An 18,364-nucleotide genomic window follows, 5' to 3' on the forward strand; every position below is an offset into this window, starting at 1 on the left:
AATTAACCCCAAATTTGGGAAAATCCAGTGAATTTCCCCCCAAAAAAATTCCCTAAAGAAAGAGGGAAAATCCAACCTGAAAGGAGGAAAAAATCTGACCTTAAAAAGAGGGAAAATCAAACCCCAAACTTGGGAAAATCCAACTTAAAATGGAGGGAAAATCCAACCGAAATAGGGAAAATCCAACCTAAAAAAAGAGGGAAAAATCCAATCCCAGATTTGGGAAAATCCATCCCAAAAAAGGAAAAATCCAACCCAAAAAAGGGGGAAAATCCAACCTAGAGAAAGGGAAAATTCAACTCGAAAAGGAGGCAAAATCCATCCTAAAAAATGGGGAAAATCCAACCCTAAATTTGGGAAAATCCATCCCAAAAAAAGGGAAAATCCAACCCTAAAAGGAGGGAAAATTTAACCCCAAATTTAGGAAAATCCAGCCTGAAAAAGAGGGAAAATCAAACTCAAAAAGGAGGGAAAATCCAACCTAACAAAAAAGGAAAATCTGATCCCAAAAAGAGGGAAAATCCAACCCAAAAAAGGGGGAAAATCCAACCTAGAGAAAGGGAAAATTCAACCCAAAGAAGAGGAGAAATCCAACCCCAAATTTGAAAAAAATCCAGCTAATTTCCCCAAAAATTCCCCTAAAGAAAGAGGGAAAATCCAGCCTGAAAAAGAGGGAAATTCCAACCCCAAACTTGGGAAAATCCATCCCAAAACTGAGGGAAATCCTGACCTAAAAGCTTGGGAAAATCCACCCTAAATCAGGGAATATTCATCTCAAAAAGGAGGGAAAATCCAACCGAGAGAAGGAAAATCCAACCCCAAATTTGGGAAAATCCAACCAAAAAAAGGAGGGAAAATCCAATCCCAAATTTGAGAAAATCCGACCCAAAAAAGGGGGAAATCCAACCATAAAGTGGGGAAAATCCATCCCAAATAAAGAAGGAAAACCAAACTCCAAATTGGGAAAATCCAAACTGGGGAAAAGGGAAATCCAACTCAAAAAGGAGGGAAAATCCCATCCTAAACTTGGGAAAATCCAACTAAAAAGGGGAGAAAATCCAACCCTAAACTTGGGGAAATCCAAGCTAGAGAATGGGAAAATCCAACTCAAAAAGGAGGGAAAATTCAATCCCAAATTTGGGGAAATACATCCCAAAACTGAGGGAAATCCTGACCTAAAAGCTTGGGAAAATCCAACCTAAATCAGGAATATTCAATTCAAAAAGGAGGGAAAATCCAACCTAGAGAAAGGGAAAATCCTACCTAAAAAGGAGGGAAAATCCAACCCTAAACTTGGGAAAATCCAACCTAAAAAAGAGGGAAAATGCAGCCTGAAAAAAACAGAAAACCTAATCCCAAATCTGGGAAAATCCGACCCCAAAGAGGGAAAAATCCAACCTAAAAAAGAGGGAAAATGTGACCCCAAAGAGAGGGAAAAATCCAACCCCAAACTTGGGGAAATCCATCCCAAATAAAGCTGGGAAACCGAACTCCGAATCGGGAATATTCAACCCCAAAAGAGTGGGAAAATCCGGCCTGAAAAGGAGGGAAAAGATGACCTGAAAAAGGGAAAATCTGATGTAAAAGAGGGAAAATCCAACCCCAAATTTGGGAAAATGAAGCCTAAAAAAGAGGGAAAATCCAACCCCAAATTTGGGAAAATCCAACCCCAAATTTGGGAAAATCCAACCCCAAATTTGGGAAAATGAAGCCTAAAAAAGAGGGAAAATCCAACCCCAAATTTGGGAAAATCCAACCTGAAAAAGAGGGAAAATCTAACCAAAAAAAGAGGGAAAATCCAACCCTAAACTTGGGAAAATCCAACCCAAAAAAAAAAGGGGAAATCCAACCTAAAAAAGGGAAAATCCAACCTAGAGAAATGGAAATTCCAACTCAAAAAGGAGGGAAAATCCAACCCCAAATTTGGGAAAATCCATCCCAGATAAAGATAGAAAATCTAAACTCAAACAGGGCAAAACTGATGGAAAAAAAGAGGGAAAATCCAACCCCAAACTTGGGAAAATCTGACCCAAAAAAGGAGGGAAATCTGACCTAAAAGGGAGGGAAAATGCAACCCTAAACTGGGGAAAATCCATCCCAAATAAAGAGGGAAAACCAAACTCCAAATTGGGAAAATCCAACCCCAAACTTGGGAAAATCCAACCTAAAAAACAGGGAAAATCCAACTCAAATATAGATGGAAAATCCAACCCCAAACTTGGGAAAATCCATCCCGAATTTAGGAAAATCCAACCCCAAACTTCCATCCCAAAATAAAGATGGCAAATCCAACCCCAAAACCCCAAAACCGCCATCAACCCAACGCCAGCTGGAGCCGATGGGAAGCCGGAATCTCCGGAATTCCCAGAAAATCACTCCGGGATCTGGGAATTCTCCAGCACCTCGACGATCCGCGCTGCCGAGGGTCTCTTGGCGGGAATTTCCGACGTGCAGACGGAGAAAAGCTCCACCATGGGTCTGTGCGATTCCTGCAGCTGCTCCAGGGGCAGCGCCGGCCGCGAGCCCAGCGAGGCGTAGTAGGAGTCCTCGTCGAAGGAATCCTCGGAAAAGGAGCTCTCTGGAATGGTGGGAATTGTTTGGGAATTGGTTTGGAATTACTGGGATTGGGTTGGGAATTGTTGGGAATTGTTGGGATTGGTTGGGAATTGTTGGGTTTGGTTGGGATTAGGAATCCTCGGAAAAGGAGCTCTCTGGAGTGGTGGGAATTGTTTGGGAATTGGTTTGGAATTGGTTTGGAATTACTGGGATTGAGGTTGGGAATTGTTGGGTTTGGTTGGGAATTGTTGGGATTGGTTGGGATTAGGAATCCTCGGAAAAGGAGCTCTCTGGAGTGGTGGGAATTGTTTGGGAATTGGTTTGGAATTACTGGGATTGGGTTGGGAATTGTTGGGAATTGTTGGGTTTGGTTGGGTTTGGTTGGGATTAGGAATCCTCGTCGAAGGAATCCTCGGAAAAGGAGCTCTCTGGAATGGTGGGAATTGTTTGGGAATTGGTTTGGAATTACTGGGATTGGTTGGGAATTGTTGGGTTTGGTTGGGAATTGTTGGGATTGGTTGGGATTAGGAATCCTCGGAAAAGGAGCTCTCTGGAATGGTGGGAATTGTGGGAATTGGTTTGGAATTACTGGGATTGAGGTTGGGAATTGTTGGGTTTGGTTGGGAAATGTTGGGGTTGGTTGGGATTGGTTGGGATTAGGAATCCTCGTCGAAGGGATCCTCGGAAAAGGAGCTCTGGAATGGTGGGAATTGGAGTGAATCCCTTGGGAATTGTTGGGATTGGAGTGAATCCCTTGGGAATTGTTGGGAATTTGAGTGAATCCCTTGGGATTGGTTGGGAATTGTTGGAAATTGTGGGATTGGAGTGAATCCTTTGGCATTGGTTTGGAATGGTTGGGAATTGTTGGGATTGGTTGGGATTAGGAATCCTCATCGAAGGAATCCTCAGAAAAGGAGCTCTCTGGAGTGGTGGGAATTATTGGGAATTGTGGGATTGGGTTGGGAATTGTTGGGAATGTTGGGATTGGTTGGGTTTGGTTGGGATTAGGAATCCTCATCGAAGGGATCCTCGGAAAAGGAGCTCTCTGGAGGGGCGGAAAGGGCGGGAGTTGTGGGATTGAGGTTGGGAAATGTTGGGATTGGTTAGGATTGGTTGGGAATGGTTGGGTTTGGTTGGGAATTCTCTGGGAATTTTTGGGATTAGTTGGGATGGGTTGAGAACTGTTGGGATTGGAGTGAATCTCTTGGGAATTGTTGGGAATTGTTGGGATTGGTTGGGATTAGGAATCCTCATCGAAGGAATCCTCGGAAAAGGAGCTCTCTGGAGTGGTGGGAATTGTTTGGGAATTGGGTTGGAATTACTGGGATTGAGGTTGGGAATTGTTGGGAATGTTGGGATTGGTTGGGATTGTTGGGATTGGAGTGAGTCCTTTGGGATTGGTTGGGATTAGGAATCCTCATCGAAGGAATCCTCGGAAAAGGAGCTCTCTGGAGTGGTGGGAAGGGCGGGAATTGTTGGGAATTAATTGTTGGGAAATGTTGGGAATTGTTGTTGGGATTGGCTTAGGAATGGTTGGGAAATGTTGGGGTTGGTTGGGATTGGTTGGAAATTGGTTGGGATTGGAGTGAATCCCTTGGGAATTGTTGGGAATTTGAGTGAATCCCTTGGGATTGGTTGGGAATTGTTGGGAATTGGCTGGAATTGTTGGGATGGGTTGGGAATGCTTGGGATTGGAGTGAATCCCTTGGGAATTGTTGGGATTGGTTGGGAATTGTTGGAAATTGTGGGATTGGAGTGAATCCCTTGGCATTGGCTTGGAATGGTTGGGAATTGTTGGGATTGGTTGGGAGTAGGAATCCTCATTGAAGGAATCCTTGAAGGAATCCTTGGAAAAGGAGCTCTCTGGAGTGGTGGGAAGGGCGGGAATTGTGGGATCGAGGTTGGGAGTTGGTGGGAATTGAGGTTGGGAGTTGTTGGGATTGGTTGGGATTTGTTTGGATTGGAGTGAATCCCTCGGGATTGGTTGGGAATTGGTTGGGAATTGTTGGGTTTGATTTGGATTGGTTGGGATTGTTGGGAATAGCTGGGAATTACTGGGATTCGTTGGGAATGGTTGGGATTGGTTGGGAATTGTTGGGCTTGGTTGGGATTTTTTGGGAATGGTTGGGAATTTTGGTTGGGAACTGGTTAGGAATTGTTGGGATTGGTTGGGAGTGGGAATCCTCATCAAAGAAATTCTTGGAAAAGGAGCTCTCTGGAATGGTGGGAATTGGTGGGATTGAGGTTAGGAATGGTTGGGAATTGTTGGGATTGGAGTGAATCCTGTGGAATTGAGTTTGGATCCAATCCTGATCCAACCCCAGCACTTCCCACAATCCCAAATCCATCCTGGGAATCCCCATGGAGCCACAGCTTCCCTGGGAATTCCAGCCCAGCCGGGAATCCCTTCCCAAATCCCAAGCAATCTCCCCTTTCCCAGGGAATTCCCTCCATTCCCAGCTCTCCCAGCCTGAGGTTGGATCCATCCTGGGAAGGAATTTCGGGATCGAGGAGCTTCCCTGGGAATCTCGGCACTCCAGCAAGGATCTCCCTGCCCTTTGCCATCCCCGAATTCCAGCAAAATCCCTCTGGATGGATTCCGAGTGTCCTTCATCCCAGAATTCCAGAATAATTTGGGATCCATGGAGCTTCAATCCAATCCCATTCCAATCCCAGGTAGATCCAAATCCATCCTTGGACATTCCCAGGGATCCAGGGGCAGCCATGGATTATCCCAGAATTCCTCCCAACCAGCAATTCCTTCCCAAATCCCACCAAACCTCCCCATTCCCCTTCCCACTTTCCCAAATCCCTTCCCCCAAATCCCTCTCCAGCTCTCCCGGAAACCTCCATCCAACACTCCAAGGATTTCCCTGGAATTTTCCCTCCTCCAACCCCCCATTCCCACCTCTCCCCCCCCCATTCCCGCATTCCCAGCCGGAATTCCCACCGCTGTCCGATCCCAGCTCGGGCAGGTGAGGGATGCTCAGGGTCAGCATTTCCCACAGCGTCAGGCCGAAGGGGAAGATGTCGGATTTATCCGAGATGATTCCCTGCGGATCCAGCGCTTCCCGAGGCTTCCAGGGCTCCGTGCCGATGTAGCGCAGCTCCGGCGAGCTCACTGCCATGGGGTGGGCTGGGATTAGGGGGAATTCCCGACCCACAGGGAATTCTGGGGATCCCAAATCCTGGGATTCCCCATTCCCAGATGGATTCCAGAGCCCTATGGATCCTTCCAGATTCCACCATCCAGCTCCAGATTCCCAAGGAAAAGGAATCCATTCCCACCCTCCAGCTCCAAATTCCCAATAAACCTGATCCATTCCCACATTCCTCCCGGAGATTCCAGAGCCTCCAGCTGAATATTCCCAATAAAACTGATGCATTCCACCCTCCAGCTCCAAATTCCCAATAAAAATGGATCCATTCTCCACAGTCTCTCTTTCCAAGAAATTCCAGAGCCTCCAGCTGAATATTCCCAATAAAAATGGATCAATTCCCATCCTCCAGCTGAATATTCCCAATAAAATAAATTCCCAGCCATTCCCACATTTCTCCTGGACGTTCCAGAGCTTTCAGCTCAATATTCCAAATCAAACCTGATCCATTCCCACCCTCCTCCTCTCCAGGGGATTCCACTGCTCCAGCTGGAGATTCCCAATAAACCTGATCCATTCCAGAGCCTCCAGCTCCAGATTCCCAATAAAACCTCATCCATTCCCACATTCTCCCTTTCCAGGAAATTCCAGTGCCTCCAGCTCCAGATTCCATAAAAACATCAATTCCCAACATTCCTCCGGGAGACTCCAGAGCCTCCAGCTGAATATTCCCAATAAAAACTCCTCCATTCTTCCCGGAAATTCCAGATCCTGCATCTCCATCTCCATGGCCAAAACCTCAGACAAATCCTCAGGCAGCCGAGAGAAATTCCAAACCTTTTCTTGGGAATAATCCTCCCAACCCCACCAAACCTCCCAAAGCCCGGAATCTCGGGATTTTTCCCGGGAATCTCGGGATTTTTCCCGGGAATCTCGGGATTTTTCCCGGGAATCTCGGCGTTCCCACCTGTCAGGTTCTCATCCAGCGGCAGCGACACTCCGACGTCGCAGATCTTCACGGACTGGAATTCCCCGCGGACGACGACGTTGGGGGATTTGATGTCGCCGTGGAGCAAACGCTTCTCGTTGTGCAGATACTGCAAATCCCGGGAAAAACCACAAAGTTGGGAAAACAGGGAGAATTCCTGATCTGCGGGATTGCCGAGGAAATGCGGAGTGGAAAGCTAAGCGATGGCTGAAAATCCATGGATTGTGGATCCAAATTTTGCTTGGAATTCCCAGGGATCCAGGAATATCCAGGAATTCCATCCCAGCCGGGAATTCCTTCCCAAATCCCAAGCAATCTCCCCTTTCCCAGGGAATTCCCTCCACTCCCAGCTCTCCCAGCCTGAGGTTGGATCCATCCTGGGAAGGAATTTCGGGATCGAGGAGCTTCCCTGGGAATCTCGGCACTCCAGCAAGGATCTCCCTGCCCTTTGCCATCCCCGAATTCCAGCAAAATCCCTCTGGATGGATTCCGAGTGTCCTTCAGCCCAGAATTCCGGAATAATTTGGGATCCATGGATTTCAATCCCATCCTATTCCAACCCCAGGTGGATCCAAATCCATCCTTGGACATTCCCAGGGATCCAGGGGCAGCCATGGATTATCCAGAAATTCCAGCCCAGCCGGGAATTCCTTCCCAAAACTCCCCCCATCCCTCTCCCAACCCCGTTTTTCCCAAATTTTCCCAGATTTTCCCAAATTCCCGGATTTTCCCGTTACCTTCAGCCCCCTGGCCATGCTGAGGGCCACCTGGAAGATCCGGGGAGCAGGGAAAGCTCCCAGCCGCTGCTCGCGGCGCTCCTCGATCAGGTCGTTGAGGGATTTCTCTCCCCCGAATTCCATGGCCAGGCAGAGAGAGCCGTCGGGAGCCTCCGTGAGAGCGCGGTACCCTGGGAGGGTGGGAAAATGGGATTGGAGATTGTGGGATTGGATAATGGGATTGGATTGTGGGATGATGGGATGATGGGATTATGGGATGGGATGATGGGGTAGTGGGATAATGGGATTGTGGGATGATGGGATTGTGGGATGATGGGAAAATGGGATAATGGAAAAGTGGGATAGGATGGGATAGTGGGATAATGAAATAATGGGATGATGGGAAAATGGGATAATAGAAAAATGGGATGGGATGGGATAATGGGATAATGGAATAATGAAATAATGGGATGATGGGATGATGGGAAAGTGGGATAATGGAAAAGTGGGATAGGATGGGATGGAATAATGGGATAATGAAATAATGGGATGATGGGATTGTGGATAATGAGATGATGGGATAGGATGGGATGGGATAACAGGATAATGGGATATAATGGGATAGTGAGATGATGTGATAGGATGGGATGGGATGGGATTGTGGGATAATGGGATAATATGATGATGGGATGATGGAATAATGGGATTATGGGATGGGGTAATGGGATGGGATGTGATGATGGGATTGTGGGATAACGGGATTGTAGGATGATGGAATAATGTGATAGGATAGAATGGGATAGTGGGATAGGATTACGGGATTATGGGATGATGGGATTATGGGATAATGTGATAGGATGGGATAATGGGATGATGGGATTGGATAATGGGATATGGGATAATGGAATAATGGAATGATGGGATTGTGGGATAATGAGATAATGGGATAGGATGGGATGGGATAACGATAACAGGATAATGGGATAGTGGCATAATGGAATAATGGGATGATGTGATAGGATGGGATGGGATTGTGGGATAATGGGATGATGGGACGATGGGATATTGGGATAATGGGATTGTGGGATGATGGAATAATGTGATAGGATGGAATGGGATAGTGGGATAGGATTATGGGATGATGGGATAACGGGATAATGTGATAGGATGGGATAATGGGATGATGGGATTGGATATTGGGATATTGGGATATTAGGATATTGGGATATTGGGATAATGGTATATTGGATATGGGATAATGGGATAAAGGGATGGGATAATGGAATAATGACATATTGGAATAATTGGATGATGGAATGATGGGATAATAGGATATTGGGATGGGATGGCAGCAACAATCATGGAATGGTTTGGGTGAGAAAGGACCTCAAATCCCATAAATCCCATCCCAGCCCTGATAGCTCCCATGATCCTGGGTGGATCCAACTCTCCATTCCCTCATTCCCTCCATTCCCAGAATTCCCTGCATTCCCTCCATTCTGTCATTCCGTCATTCCCTCCATTCCCAATGGCTCCATTCCCAGAATTCCCCGAATTCCTGGAATTTCCGAGCATCCTGGCCCACCATGTTGGGATGTTGCAGATCCCGCAGGATCCATTCCCAGAATTCCCAGAATTCCTGGAATTCCTGAGCATCCTGACCCATGATGTTTCCCTCATTCCCAATCCATTCCCATTTCCAGAATTCCCGTTATTCCCAGAATAATTCCCAGCATTCCCTACCCACGATGTTGGGATGCTGCAGATCCATTCCCCATTCATTCCCAGAATTCCCGTTATTCCCAGAATTCCTGTTATTCCCAGAATTCCCGTTATTCCCAGAATAATTCCCAGCATTCCCTACCCACGATGTTGGGATGCTGCAGATCCATTCCCCATTCATTCCCAGAATTCCCGTTATTCCCAGAATTCCCAGAATAATTCCCAGCATTCCCTACCCACGATGTTGGGATGCTGCAGATCCCGCAGGATTTTCGCCTCCTCCCGCAGTCTCCGCTGGAATTCGCTCCGTTGGCTCCGCGAGCAACCGGAATTGATTTTCTTCACAGCCCAGGGAGAGCGCGACGATCCCTGCGGAGACCTGCCGGGAAAACCGCTGGAATTCCCATGGAAAACACCGGAATGGGCAAGAAAAACCTCTGGAATTCCCATGGAAAACACCAGAATGGATGGGAAAAACCTCTGGAATTCCCATGGATAACAATGGAATGGGTGAGAGAAACCTCTGGAATTCCCATGGAAAACACTGGAATGGGCAGGAAAACCTCTGGAATTCTGATGGATAACACCGGAATGGGCAGGAAAAATCCTTGGAATTCCCATGGATAACACCGTAAAGGGAGGGAAAAACCTCTGGAATTCCCATGGAAAACATCAGAATGGGCAGAAAAAATCTTTGGAATTCCCATGGATAACAGCGGAACAGGCGGGAAAACCTCTGGAATTCCCATGGAAAACACCGGAATGGGCAAGAAAAACCTCTGGAATTCCCATGGATAACAACGGAATGGGTGAGAGAAACCTCTGGAATTCCCATGGATAACAACGGAATGGGTGAGAGAAACCTCTGGAATTCCCATGGAAAACACTGGAATGGGCAGGAAAACCTCTGGAATTCTGATGGATAACACCGGAATGGGCAGGAAAAATCCTTGGAATTCCCATGGATAACACCGTAAAGGGAGGGAAAAACCTCTGGAATTCCCATGGAAAACATCAGAATGGGCAGAAAAAATCTTTGGAATTCCCATGGATAACAGCGGAACAGGTGGGAAAAACCTCTGGAATTCCCATGGAAAACACCAGAATGGATGGGAAAAACCTCTGGAATTCCCATGGATAACAACGGAATGGGTGAGAGAAACCTCTGGAATTCCCATGGATAACACTGGAATGGACAGGAAAAACCTCTGGAATTCCCATGGAAAACAGCAAAATGGGTGGGAAAAAACTCTAGAATTCCCATGGAAAACACTGGAATGGGCAGGAAAAACCTCTGGAATTCCCATGGGATTGGTGAGGAAAAGCAGGAAAAGGATTCAAGTCTGCCGCGGGATGGGAAAATTGGGAATTGTCTGAATTCCTCCGTGGGATTTGCTGGGAAAGGGAATTTCCATCCATTCGCATTTCCTGGTGGAGATCAGGGTGGTGGAGGAAGGAATGGAGCAAAATCCTGGAATTCCAGCCAGGTGTTATCCCAAAATATTGCAGCAAAAATCCCAGAATTCCAGCCAGGGGTTATCCCAAAATAATGGAACCCAAATCCTGGAATTCCAGCCAGGGTTTATCCCAAAATAATGGAACCCAAATCCCTGCTTTCCAGTCAGTTTATCCCAGGAATAGAGCCCAAATCCCAAAATAATTGTCCCCAAATCCTGGAATTCCAGCCAGGGGTTATCCCAAAATAATGGAGCAAAAATCCTGGAATTCCAGCCAGGGTTTATCCCAAATTAATGACCCCAAATCCCGGAATTCCCGCCAGGAAAGGCTGCTCCCATCCCCCGGGTGATTCCCGGGATCTTTCCCAATCCCATTCCCGACCTTTTCATCAGGTACACGCTGACTCCAGTGCCGAATCCCAACTTCTGCATGAAGGGAGACGCCGGGATCGTCACGGCAACGGCGCCGGGATCTGCGGGAAACGGATAACGGTGATCCCGTAGGAATTATCCCGGTGATTCCATGGGAATTATCCCGGTGATTCCATGGGAATTATCCCGGTGATTCCATGGGAAAAGGATCCCAATAATGCCATGGGAAAAGGATCCCAATGATCCCATGGGGAATTATCCCAATGATCCCATGGGGGAATTATCCTGATCATCCCATGGGGAATTATCCCAATGATCCCATGGGGAATTATCCCAATGATCCCATGGGAAAAGGATCATCATGATTCCATGGGAAAAGGAATTTTTCAACGGAATAATTCAATTATTCAACAGGAAAAGGGTCCCAATTATCTCCAGGGAAAGGGATCCCAATGATCCCATGGGGAAATTATCCCAATGATCCCAAGGGAAAGGGATTCCAGTGATCCCATGGGGAATTATCCCAGTGATCTCCCGGGAAAAGGATCCCAATTATCCCATATGGAAATGATCCAAATGATCCCATGGAAAATTATCCCAATGATCCCATGGGGAATTATCCCAATGATCCCATGGAAAATTATCCCAATGACTCCATGGGGAATTATCCCAATGATCCCATAGGGAAATTATCCAAATGACTCCATGGGGAATTATCCCAATGATCCCATGGGGAATTATCCCAATGATCCCATGGGGAATTATCCCAATGACTCCATGGGGAATTATCCCAATGATCCCATGGGGAATTATCCCAATGACTCCATGGGGAATTATCCCAATGATCCCATCGGGAATTATCCCAATGATCCCATGGGAAAAAGATCCCAATTGGGAAATTGATCCAAACAATCCAATGGGGAAATGATCCCATTGATCCCACAGGAAAGAGATCCCAATGATTCCATGGGGAATTATCCCAATGATCCCACAGGAAAAATATCCCAATCATCCCATGGGAAAAGAATCCCAGTGATCCCACAGGAAAGGGATCCCAATGATCCCATGGAAAAAGGATCCCAATGATTCCATGGGGAATTATCCCAATGATCCCAAGGGAAAGGGATCCCAGTGATCCCACATGGAATTATCCCAATGATCCCACAAGAAAGGGATCATAGCGATCCCAAGGGAAAGGGATCCCAATGATTCCATGGGGAAATGATCCCAGTGATCCCACAGGAAAAGATCCCGCTGATCCCATGGGAATTCCCGGAGTTTCCCCAGCTGGATCAGGATCTGCTCCTGGGAATCACAGCTGGGATAACAGGGAATGGCCTGGAGCTGTTCCCAGGAAAACGGGGTTGGGAATTGGGAACAACTCCTGCCTGGAAAGGATTTTCCAGCCCCATTCCCGGAGGGAGTGAAATCCCTGCAGATTTGGAGGAACCTGGATCAGGGAATGCTGGGAATGCTTGGATTCCCAGGTTTGAAATTCCATGATTCCCGCTGGATCACAAACCAAATTCCCAACTCCGGTTTTTAGGGAAAGCTCCTTCCAACCCCCTTTCCCCAATGTTTTCCCGAGATTTTCCCAAATCCCAACCCCTCAATCCATTCCCACCTCCCTCACTGGATGGAAAACAGGGATGGGAAATGGGGATGGAAAACAGGGATGGGAAAAACATGGAAAATATGGATGGAAAATAGGGATGGAAAACAGGTGTGGGAAACATGGATGGGAAATAGGGATGGGAAACGGATGGAAATATGGATGGGAAAAATAGGTGGGAAAAACAGGGATGGAAAGTAGGGATGGGAAACATGGATGGGAAAAACATAGAAAACGTGGATGGGAAACAGGGATGGGAAATATGGATGGAAAACAAGGATGGGAAACAGGGATGGGAAAAACATGGAAAACATGGATGGGAAACAGGGATGGGAAACAGGGATGGGAAAAACATGGAAAACACGGATGGGAAAAACATGGAAAACACGGATGGGAAAAACATGGAAAACACGGATGGGAAAAACAAGGGATGGGAAACAGGGATGGAAATATGGATGGGAAAAACAGGGATGGGAAATGGGGATGGAAAACAAGGATGGGAAACACGGATGGGAAAAACATGGAAAATGTGGATGGAAAACAGGGAGGGGAAACAGGGATGGAAAACAAGGATGGGAAACATGGATGGGAAAAACATGGAAAACACAGATGGAAAACAGGGATGGGAAACAAGGGATGGAAATAGGGATGGGAAACATTCCTGGTTTGGAATGAGGGTGTTTCCCATGGAAAAACCTTTGGGATCTCAGCCATTCCCAGTGGGAATATTCCAGGATCATCCCGGAGTTCCTCACCTGATTTCTCCTTGCGGCACGAAGGGGTTGGAGACTGGAAGGTGTCCATGGAGCTGAGCTGATCCCAATCCCGATCCCAATCCTAATTCTGATCCTGAGGGACACGAGGGGACATGGAGAGACTATGGGGGGGAGCAGGATTTGAGAATTACGGGATTCTGGATTTGGGAATTAGGGGATCCCAGGTTTGGGAATTGGGGGATATCGGATTTGGGAATTTGGGGATTCGGGATTTGGAAATTAGGGATAACAGGTTTGGGAACTGAGGGGTCCCAGGTTTGGGAATTAGGGGGTTCTGGATTTGGGAATTAGGGGATAGCAGGCTGAGGAATTGGGGGATCCTGGATTTGGGAACTGGGGAATCCTGGATTTGGGAATTGGGGAATTTGGGAACTGGGGGATCCTGGATTTGGGAATTAGGGGATCCTGGATTTGGGATTTGTGGGGGAGAAATTCTAGATTGGAAAATTGAGGAAGGTCCCAGGTTTGGGAAATTGGGGGATATTGGATTTGGGAATTTGGGGATTCGAGATTTGGGGGATCCTGGATTTGGGAATTGGGGGATTTGGGAATTGAGGATAACAGGTTTGGGAATTAGGGAATCCTGGATTTGGGATTTGTGGGGGAGAAATTCTAGATTGGAGAATTGAGGAAGATCCCAGGTTTGGGAATTGGGGGATATTGGATTTGGGAATCTGGGGATTCGGGATTTGGGAATTAGAGATAACAGGTTTGGGATTTAGGGCATCCTGGATTTGGGAATTGGGGATAACAGGTTTGGGAACTGAGGGGTCCCAGGTTTGGGAATTGGGGGATCCCGGGTTTGGGAATTAGGGGATAGCAGGTTAGGGAATTGGGGGATATCAGATTTGGGAATTGAGAGATCCTGGATTTGGGAATTGGGGGATTTGGGAACTGGGGGATCCTGGATTTGGGATTTGAGGGGGGGAAATTCTGGATTGGAGACTTGAGGAAGGTTCCAGGTTTGGGACATCAGGGACCCTGGATTTGGGAATTTGAGGAAACTGGATTTGGGAATTGGGAGATTTAGGATTTGGGAATTAGGGATAACAGGTTTGAGAACTGAGGGGTCCCAGGTTTGGGAATTAGGGGATCCTGGATTTGGGAATTGGGGGAGGAAATTCTGGATTGGAGAATCACAGAAGGTCCCAGGTTTGGGAAATTGGGGATCCTGGGTTTGGAAATTAGGGGATCCTGGATTTGGGAATTAGGGGATCCCAGGTTTGGGAATTGGGGGATCCTGGATTTGGGAACTGGGTAATCCTGGATTTGGGAACTGGGGGATCCCGGGATTGGGAATTGGGGGATATCGGATTTGGGAATTAGGGATAACAGGTTTGGGAACTGAGGGGTCCCAGGTTTGGGAATTGGGGAATCCTGGATTTGGGAATTGAGGGATCCTGGATTTGGGAGTTGAGGGATCCCGGGATTGGGAATTGGGTAATCCTGGATTTGGGAATTGGGGAATCCTGGATTTGGGAATTGGGGAATCCTGGATTTGGGAACTGGGGGATCCCGGACTGGGGAATTGGGGATAACAGGCTGGATGAATCCAAATCTGGAGGATGGAGAGGATCCCAGTTTGGGGTGAAATCCCAGCTCAGGGAATGGGGAATCCCAAATTAGGGAATGGGGGATCCCAGCTCAGGGAATGGGAATCCCAAATTAGGGAATGGGGAATCCCAGCTCGGGGAATGGGGGATCCCAGCTCGGGGAATGGGGGATCCCAGATTAGGGAATGGGAATCCCAGCTCGGCTGGCAGCAGCACCATCCTGCTCCTACCTCGGTTTGGAGTTCCCGGTGCCGATCCCAGGGAATTCCGGATCCTTTTCCCACTCCTGGTGCCGATCCAAGGGAATTCCGGATCCTTTTCCCGCTCCCGATCCCAGGGAATTCGGGATCCTTTTCCCACTCCTGGTGCCGATCCCAGGGAATTCGGGATCCTTTTCCCACTCTTGGAGCCGATCCAGGGCAATCCCGGGATGCTTTTCCCTCTCCCGATCCCAGGGAATTCAGGATGCTTTTCCCGGTCCAGCTCCAGGCAATCCCGGGATATTCCCTTTCCCTTTCCCGATTCAAGCCAATCCCGGGATATTCCCTTTCCTTCTCCCGCTCCAGGCAATCCCGGTTTCCTTTCCCTTTCCCGCCCCAGCCAATCCCGGGATATTCCCTTTCCTTCTCCCGTCCAGCCAATCCCGGGATATTTCCTTTCCCTTTCCCGCTCCAAGCCAATCCCGGGATATTTCCTTTCCCGCTCCAAGCCAATCCCGGGATATTTCCTTTCCCTTTCCCGCCCCAGCCGTTAGCAGCGTCTGTTTCAAATCCGGCGCGCGCTGCAAGCTCCGCCCCTTCCGGGGGCGTGGCCACGGCGATGGGCGTGACCGACCACCATATATGGTAATGAGCGATGACGTCAGCGTGATATCATAGGGGCGTGGCCAGAGCGGCGCGAGCAGACACGGGGCGTGGTCAGACACCATATATGGTAATGGGTGGCTATATGGGCGTGGCCAAGGGAGGGGGGCGTGGCCAGAGCGGCGCGGGTGGCGCGAATCGGGCTGGGAGAGAGAGGGAAAAATCCAAGGGAAAAATCCAAGGGAAAATCGGGATCGGGATAGAGGGAGAGAGGGGATTGGTCACCGGCAGGGGCAGAGCAGGATCGGGGGAAGTGAGACAATCCCTGAAAAATCTGCTTTTCCTGCTTCGTGAGTGCATCGCACCGGCAGGCAGCGCTCCCGAAATTCCCGAAATTCCCAAAATTCCTGCATCCTGAGTTATCCCACGGGCAGTCATCCCAAAATTCCTGCATCCCGAGTCCAGACTTCCCAAAATTCCTGCATCCTGGGTCCATCCCGGGAGCAGAAATTTCTCCCAAAACTCCTGCATCGTGAGTTATCCCAGTGCAGAAAATTCTCCCAAAATTCCTGCTTCCTGTGTCCAGCCTTCCCAAAATTCCTGCATCCTGAGTTATCCCACAGTCAGTCATCGCAAAATTCCTGCATCCTGGGTTATCCCACAGTCAATCACCCCAAAATTCTGCATCCCGAGTCCATCCCAGGGGCAGAAAGTTCCCCCAAAATTCCTGTTTCCTGAGTCCAGCCTTCCCAAAATTCCTGCATCCTGAGTTATCCCACAGTCAGTCATCCCAAAATTCCTGCTTCCTGTGTCCAGCCTTCCCAAAATTCCTGCATCCTGAGTTATCCCACAGTCAGTCATCCCAAAATTCCTGCTTCCTGTGTCCAGCCTTCCCAAAACTCCTGCATCCTGAGTTATCCCACAGTCAGTCATCCCAAAATTCCTGCTTCCTGTGTCCAGACTTCCCAAAATTCCTGCATCCCGAGTCCAGACTTCCCAAAATTCCTGCATCCTGGGTCCATCCCAGGAGCAGAAAGTTCTCCCAAAATTCCTGCATCCTGAGTTATCCCACGGGCAGTCAGTGGTCCCAAAATTCCTGCATCCTGAGTCCAGCCCTCCCAAAATTCCTGCACCCTCAGTCCATCCCACGGGCAGAAAATTCTCCCAAAATTCCTGCTTCCCGAGCTCATCCCACAGTCAATCATCCCACAATTCCTGCATCCTCTGTCCCACGGGCAGTCAGTGCTCCCAAAATTCCCAAAATTCCCGCACGCCGAGTCCCCCCGGGCCGTGTCTGCTCCCACGGAAAGCACCTCCGGAGCCCCAAAAACCGGGAAGTGCAGAATGAACACACCTGGAGGGGCGTGGCCTAAAGGGGCGTGGCCTATAGAGGCGTGGCCTATAGGGGCGTGGCTGGGGCTGTTGGGGGGTTTGGGGGCTGTGTGGGGTCAGCGAGGGGTTTGGGGTGTCTCTGTAGGGTCCGTGCCATCCCATAAAGCCTCATCAGTCTTTGACCCCCAGACCCCATAAATCCTGATTGTTCATTGATCCCCAGACCCCAAATCCCCTCAAACCCTCATAAAACCCCATAAATCCTGATTGTTCATTGATCCCCCAGACCCCAAATCCCCTCAAGCCCTCATAAAACCCCATAAATCCCAATTTTTCCCTGACCACCAAGACCCTAAACCCCCATAAAACCCCATAAATCCCAATTGTTCATTGATCCCCCAGACCCCAAATCCCCTCAAGCCCTCATCGCTCCTTGACACCCCACAGAACCCAAACCCCATAAAACCCCATAAACCCCATTGTTCTTTGGTCCCCCCAGACCCCATAAATCCTCATCACTCTTTGACCTCTCCAGACCCCATAAATCCTGATTGTTCATTGATCCCCAGACCCCAAATCCCCCAAACCCTCATCCCTCCTTGACACCCCACAGAACCCAAACCCCATAAAACCCCATAAACCCCGTTGTTCTTTGGTCCCCCCAGACCCCATAAATCCTCATCACTCTTTGACCTCTCCAGACCCCATAAATCCTGATTGTTCATTGATCCCCCCCAGACCCCAAATCCCCCTAAACCCTCATCCCTCCTTGACGCCCAACAGAACCCAAAACCCATAAAACCCCAGAAACCCCATTGTTCTCTGATCCACCATGGCACCCAGACCCCCATAAATCCCTCATAAAACCCCATAAATCCCAATCATTCCTTGACCATCAAGACCCCAAACCCCCAAACCCTCATCACTCCTTGATGCCCCACAGAACCCAAACCCCCATAAAACCCATAAACCCCATTGTTCTTTGATCCCCCCAGACCCCAGAAATCCTCAGCACTCTTTGAACCCCCAGACCCCATAAATCCTGATTGTTCATTGATCCCCCCCAGACCCCAAATCCCCCTAAACCCTCATCCCTCCTTGACGCCCAACAGAACCCAAACCCCCATAAAACCCCAGAAACCCCATTGTTCTCTGATCCACCATGGCACCCAGACCCCCATAAATCCCTGGAACCCCATAAATCCCAATCATTCCTTGACCACCAAGACCCCAAACCCCCAAACCCTCATCGCTCCTTGACACCCCACAGGACCCAAACACCATAAAACCCATAAACCCCATTGTTCTTTGGTCCCCCCAGACCCCAGAAATCCTCAGCACTCTTTGAACCCCCATAAAACCCCATAAATCCTGATTGT

The 18,364-nt window shown here is 48.5% G+C and overlaps 1 protein-coding gene and 1 long non-coding RNA gene across 5 annotated transcripts; both read right to left on the bottom strand.

The window, feature by feature from the left end:
- Positions 1–309: 309 nt before the first annotated feature.
- On the bottom strand, positions 310–1,843 carry LOC146422068 (uncharacterized). Of its 3 annotated transcripts, XR_014848399.1 has the most exons (4): positions 1,399–1,843; positions 1,264–1,308; positions 908–995; positions 310–481 (listed from the first exon to the last, which is right to left on the bottom strand). It is a non-coding gene; the product is annotated as an uncharacterized LOC146422068 (long non-coding RNA). The 3 variants fall into 3 exon arrangements; XR_014848401.1 differs by lacking the exon at positions 1,264–1,308 and having other exon boundaries at positions 908–974; positions 1,513–1,843; XR_014848400.1 differs by lacking the exon at positions 908–995 and having other exon boundaries at positions 310–457; positions 1,242–1,308.
- A 426-nt stretch (positions 1,844–2,269) lies between these two features.
- Positions 2,270–13,406, bottom strand: LOC146422069 (lymphokine-activated killer T-cell-originated protein kinase-like). Of its 2 annotated transcripts, none has more exons than XM_085046748.1 (7): positions 13,277–13,406; positions 10,920–11,010; positions 9,317–9,459; positions 7,380–7,549; positions 6,622–6,751; positions 5,507–5,677; positions 2,270–2,578 (listed from the first exon to the last, which is right to left on the bottom strand). In XM_085046748.1, the coding sequence occupies exons 1-7, from the start codon at positions 13,323–13,325 to the stop codon at positions 2,373–2,375; spliced, it is 960 nt and encodes a 319-aa protein (XP_084902874.1). In that variant the 5' UTR covers positions 13,326–13,406; the 3' UTR covers positions 2,270–2,372. The 2 variants fall into 2 exon arrangements, with proteins under 2 accessions (XP_084902874.1, XP_084902875.1); XM_085046749.1 differs by lacking the exon at positions 2,270–2,578 and adding an exon at positions 3,949–4,004.
- Between the last annotated feature and the right edge of the window lie 4,958 nt (positions 13,407–18,364).

Source organism: Lichenostomus cassidix, unplaced genomic scaffold (genome assembly GCF_008360975.1).
Source record: "Lichenostomus cassidix isolate B80296 unplaced genomic scaffold, HeHo_3.0 HiC_scaffold_528, whole genome shotgun sequence".
NCBI lineage: Eukaryota > Metazoa > Chordata > Aves > Passeriformes > Meliphagidae > Lichenostomus > Lichenostomus cassidix.

What these genes read in the sequence shown, in the direction of transcription:
- LOC146422069 (XM_085046748.1), bottom strand. Translation starts at nt 13,325, where the DNA reads ATGGACACCTTCCAGTCTCCAACCCCTTCGTGCCGCAAGGAGAAATCA. An exon ending in AGCGTGTACCTGATGAAAAG is followed by an intron (nt 9,460 to 10,919) that starts GTCGGGAATGGG and finishes TTTTCCCGGCAG; the next exon opens with GTCTCCGCAGGGATCGTCGC. An exon ending in GCAGCATCCCAACATCGTGG is followed by an intron (nt 7,550 to 9,316) that starts GTAGGGAATGCT and finishes CCACCCTCCCAG; the next exon opens with GGTACCGCGCTCTCACGGAG.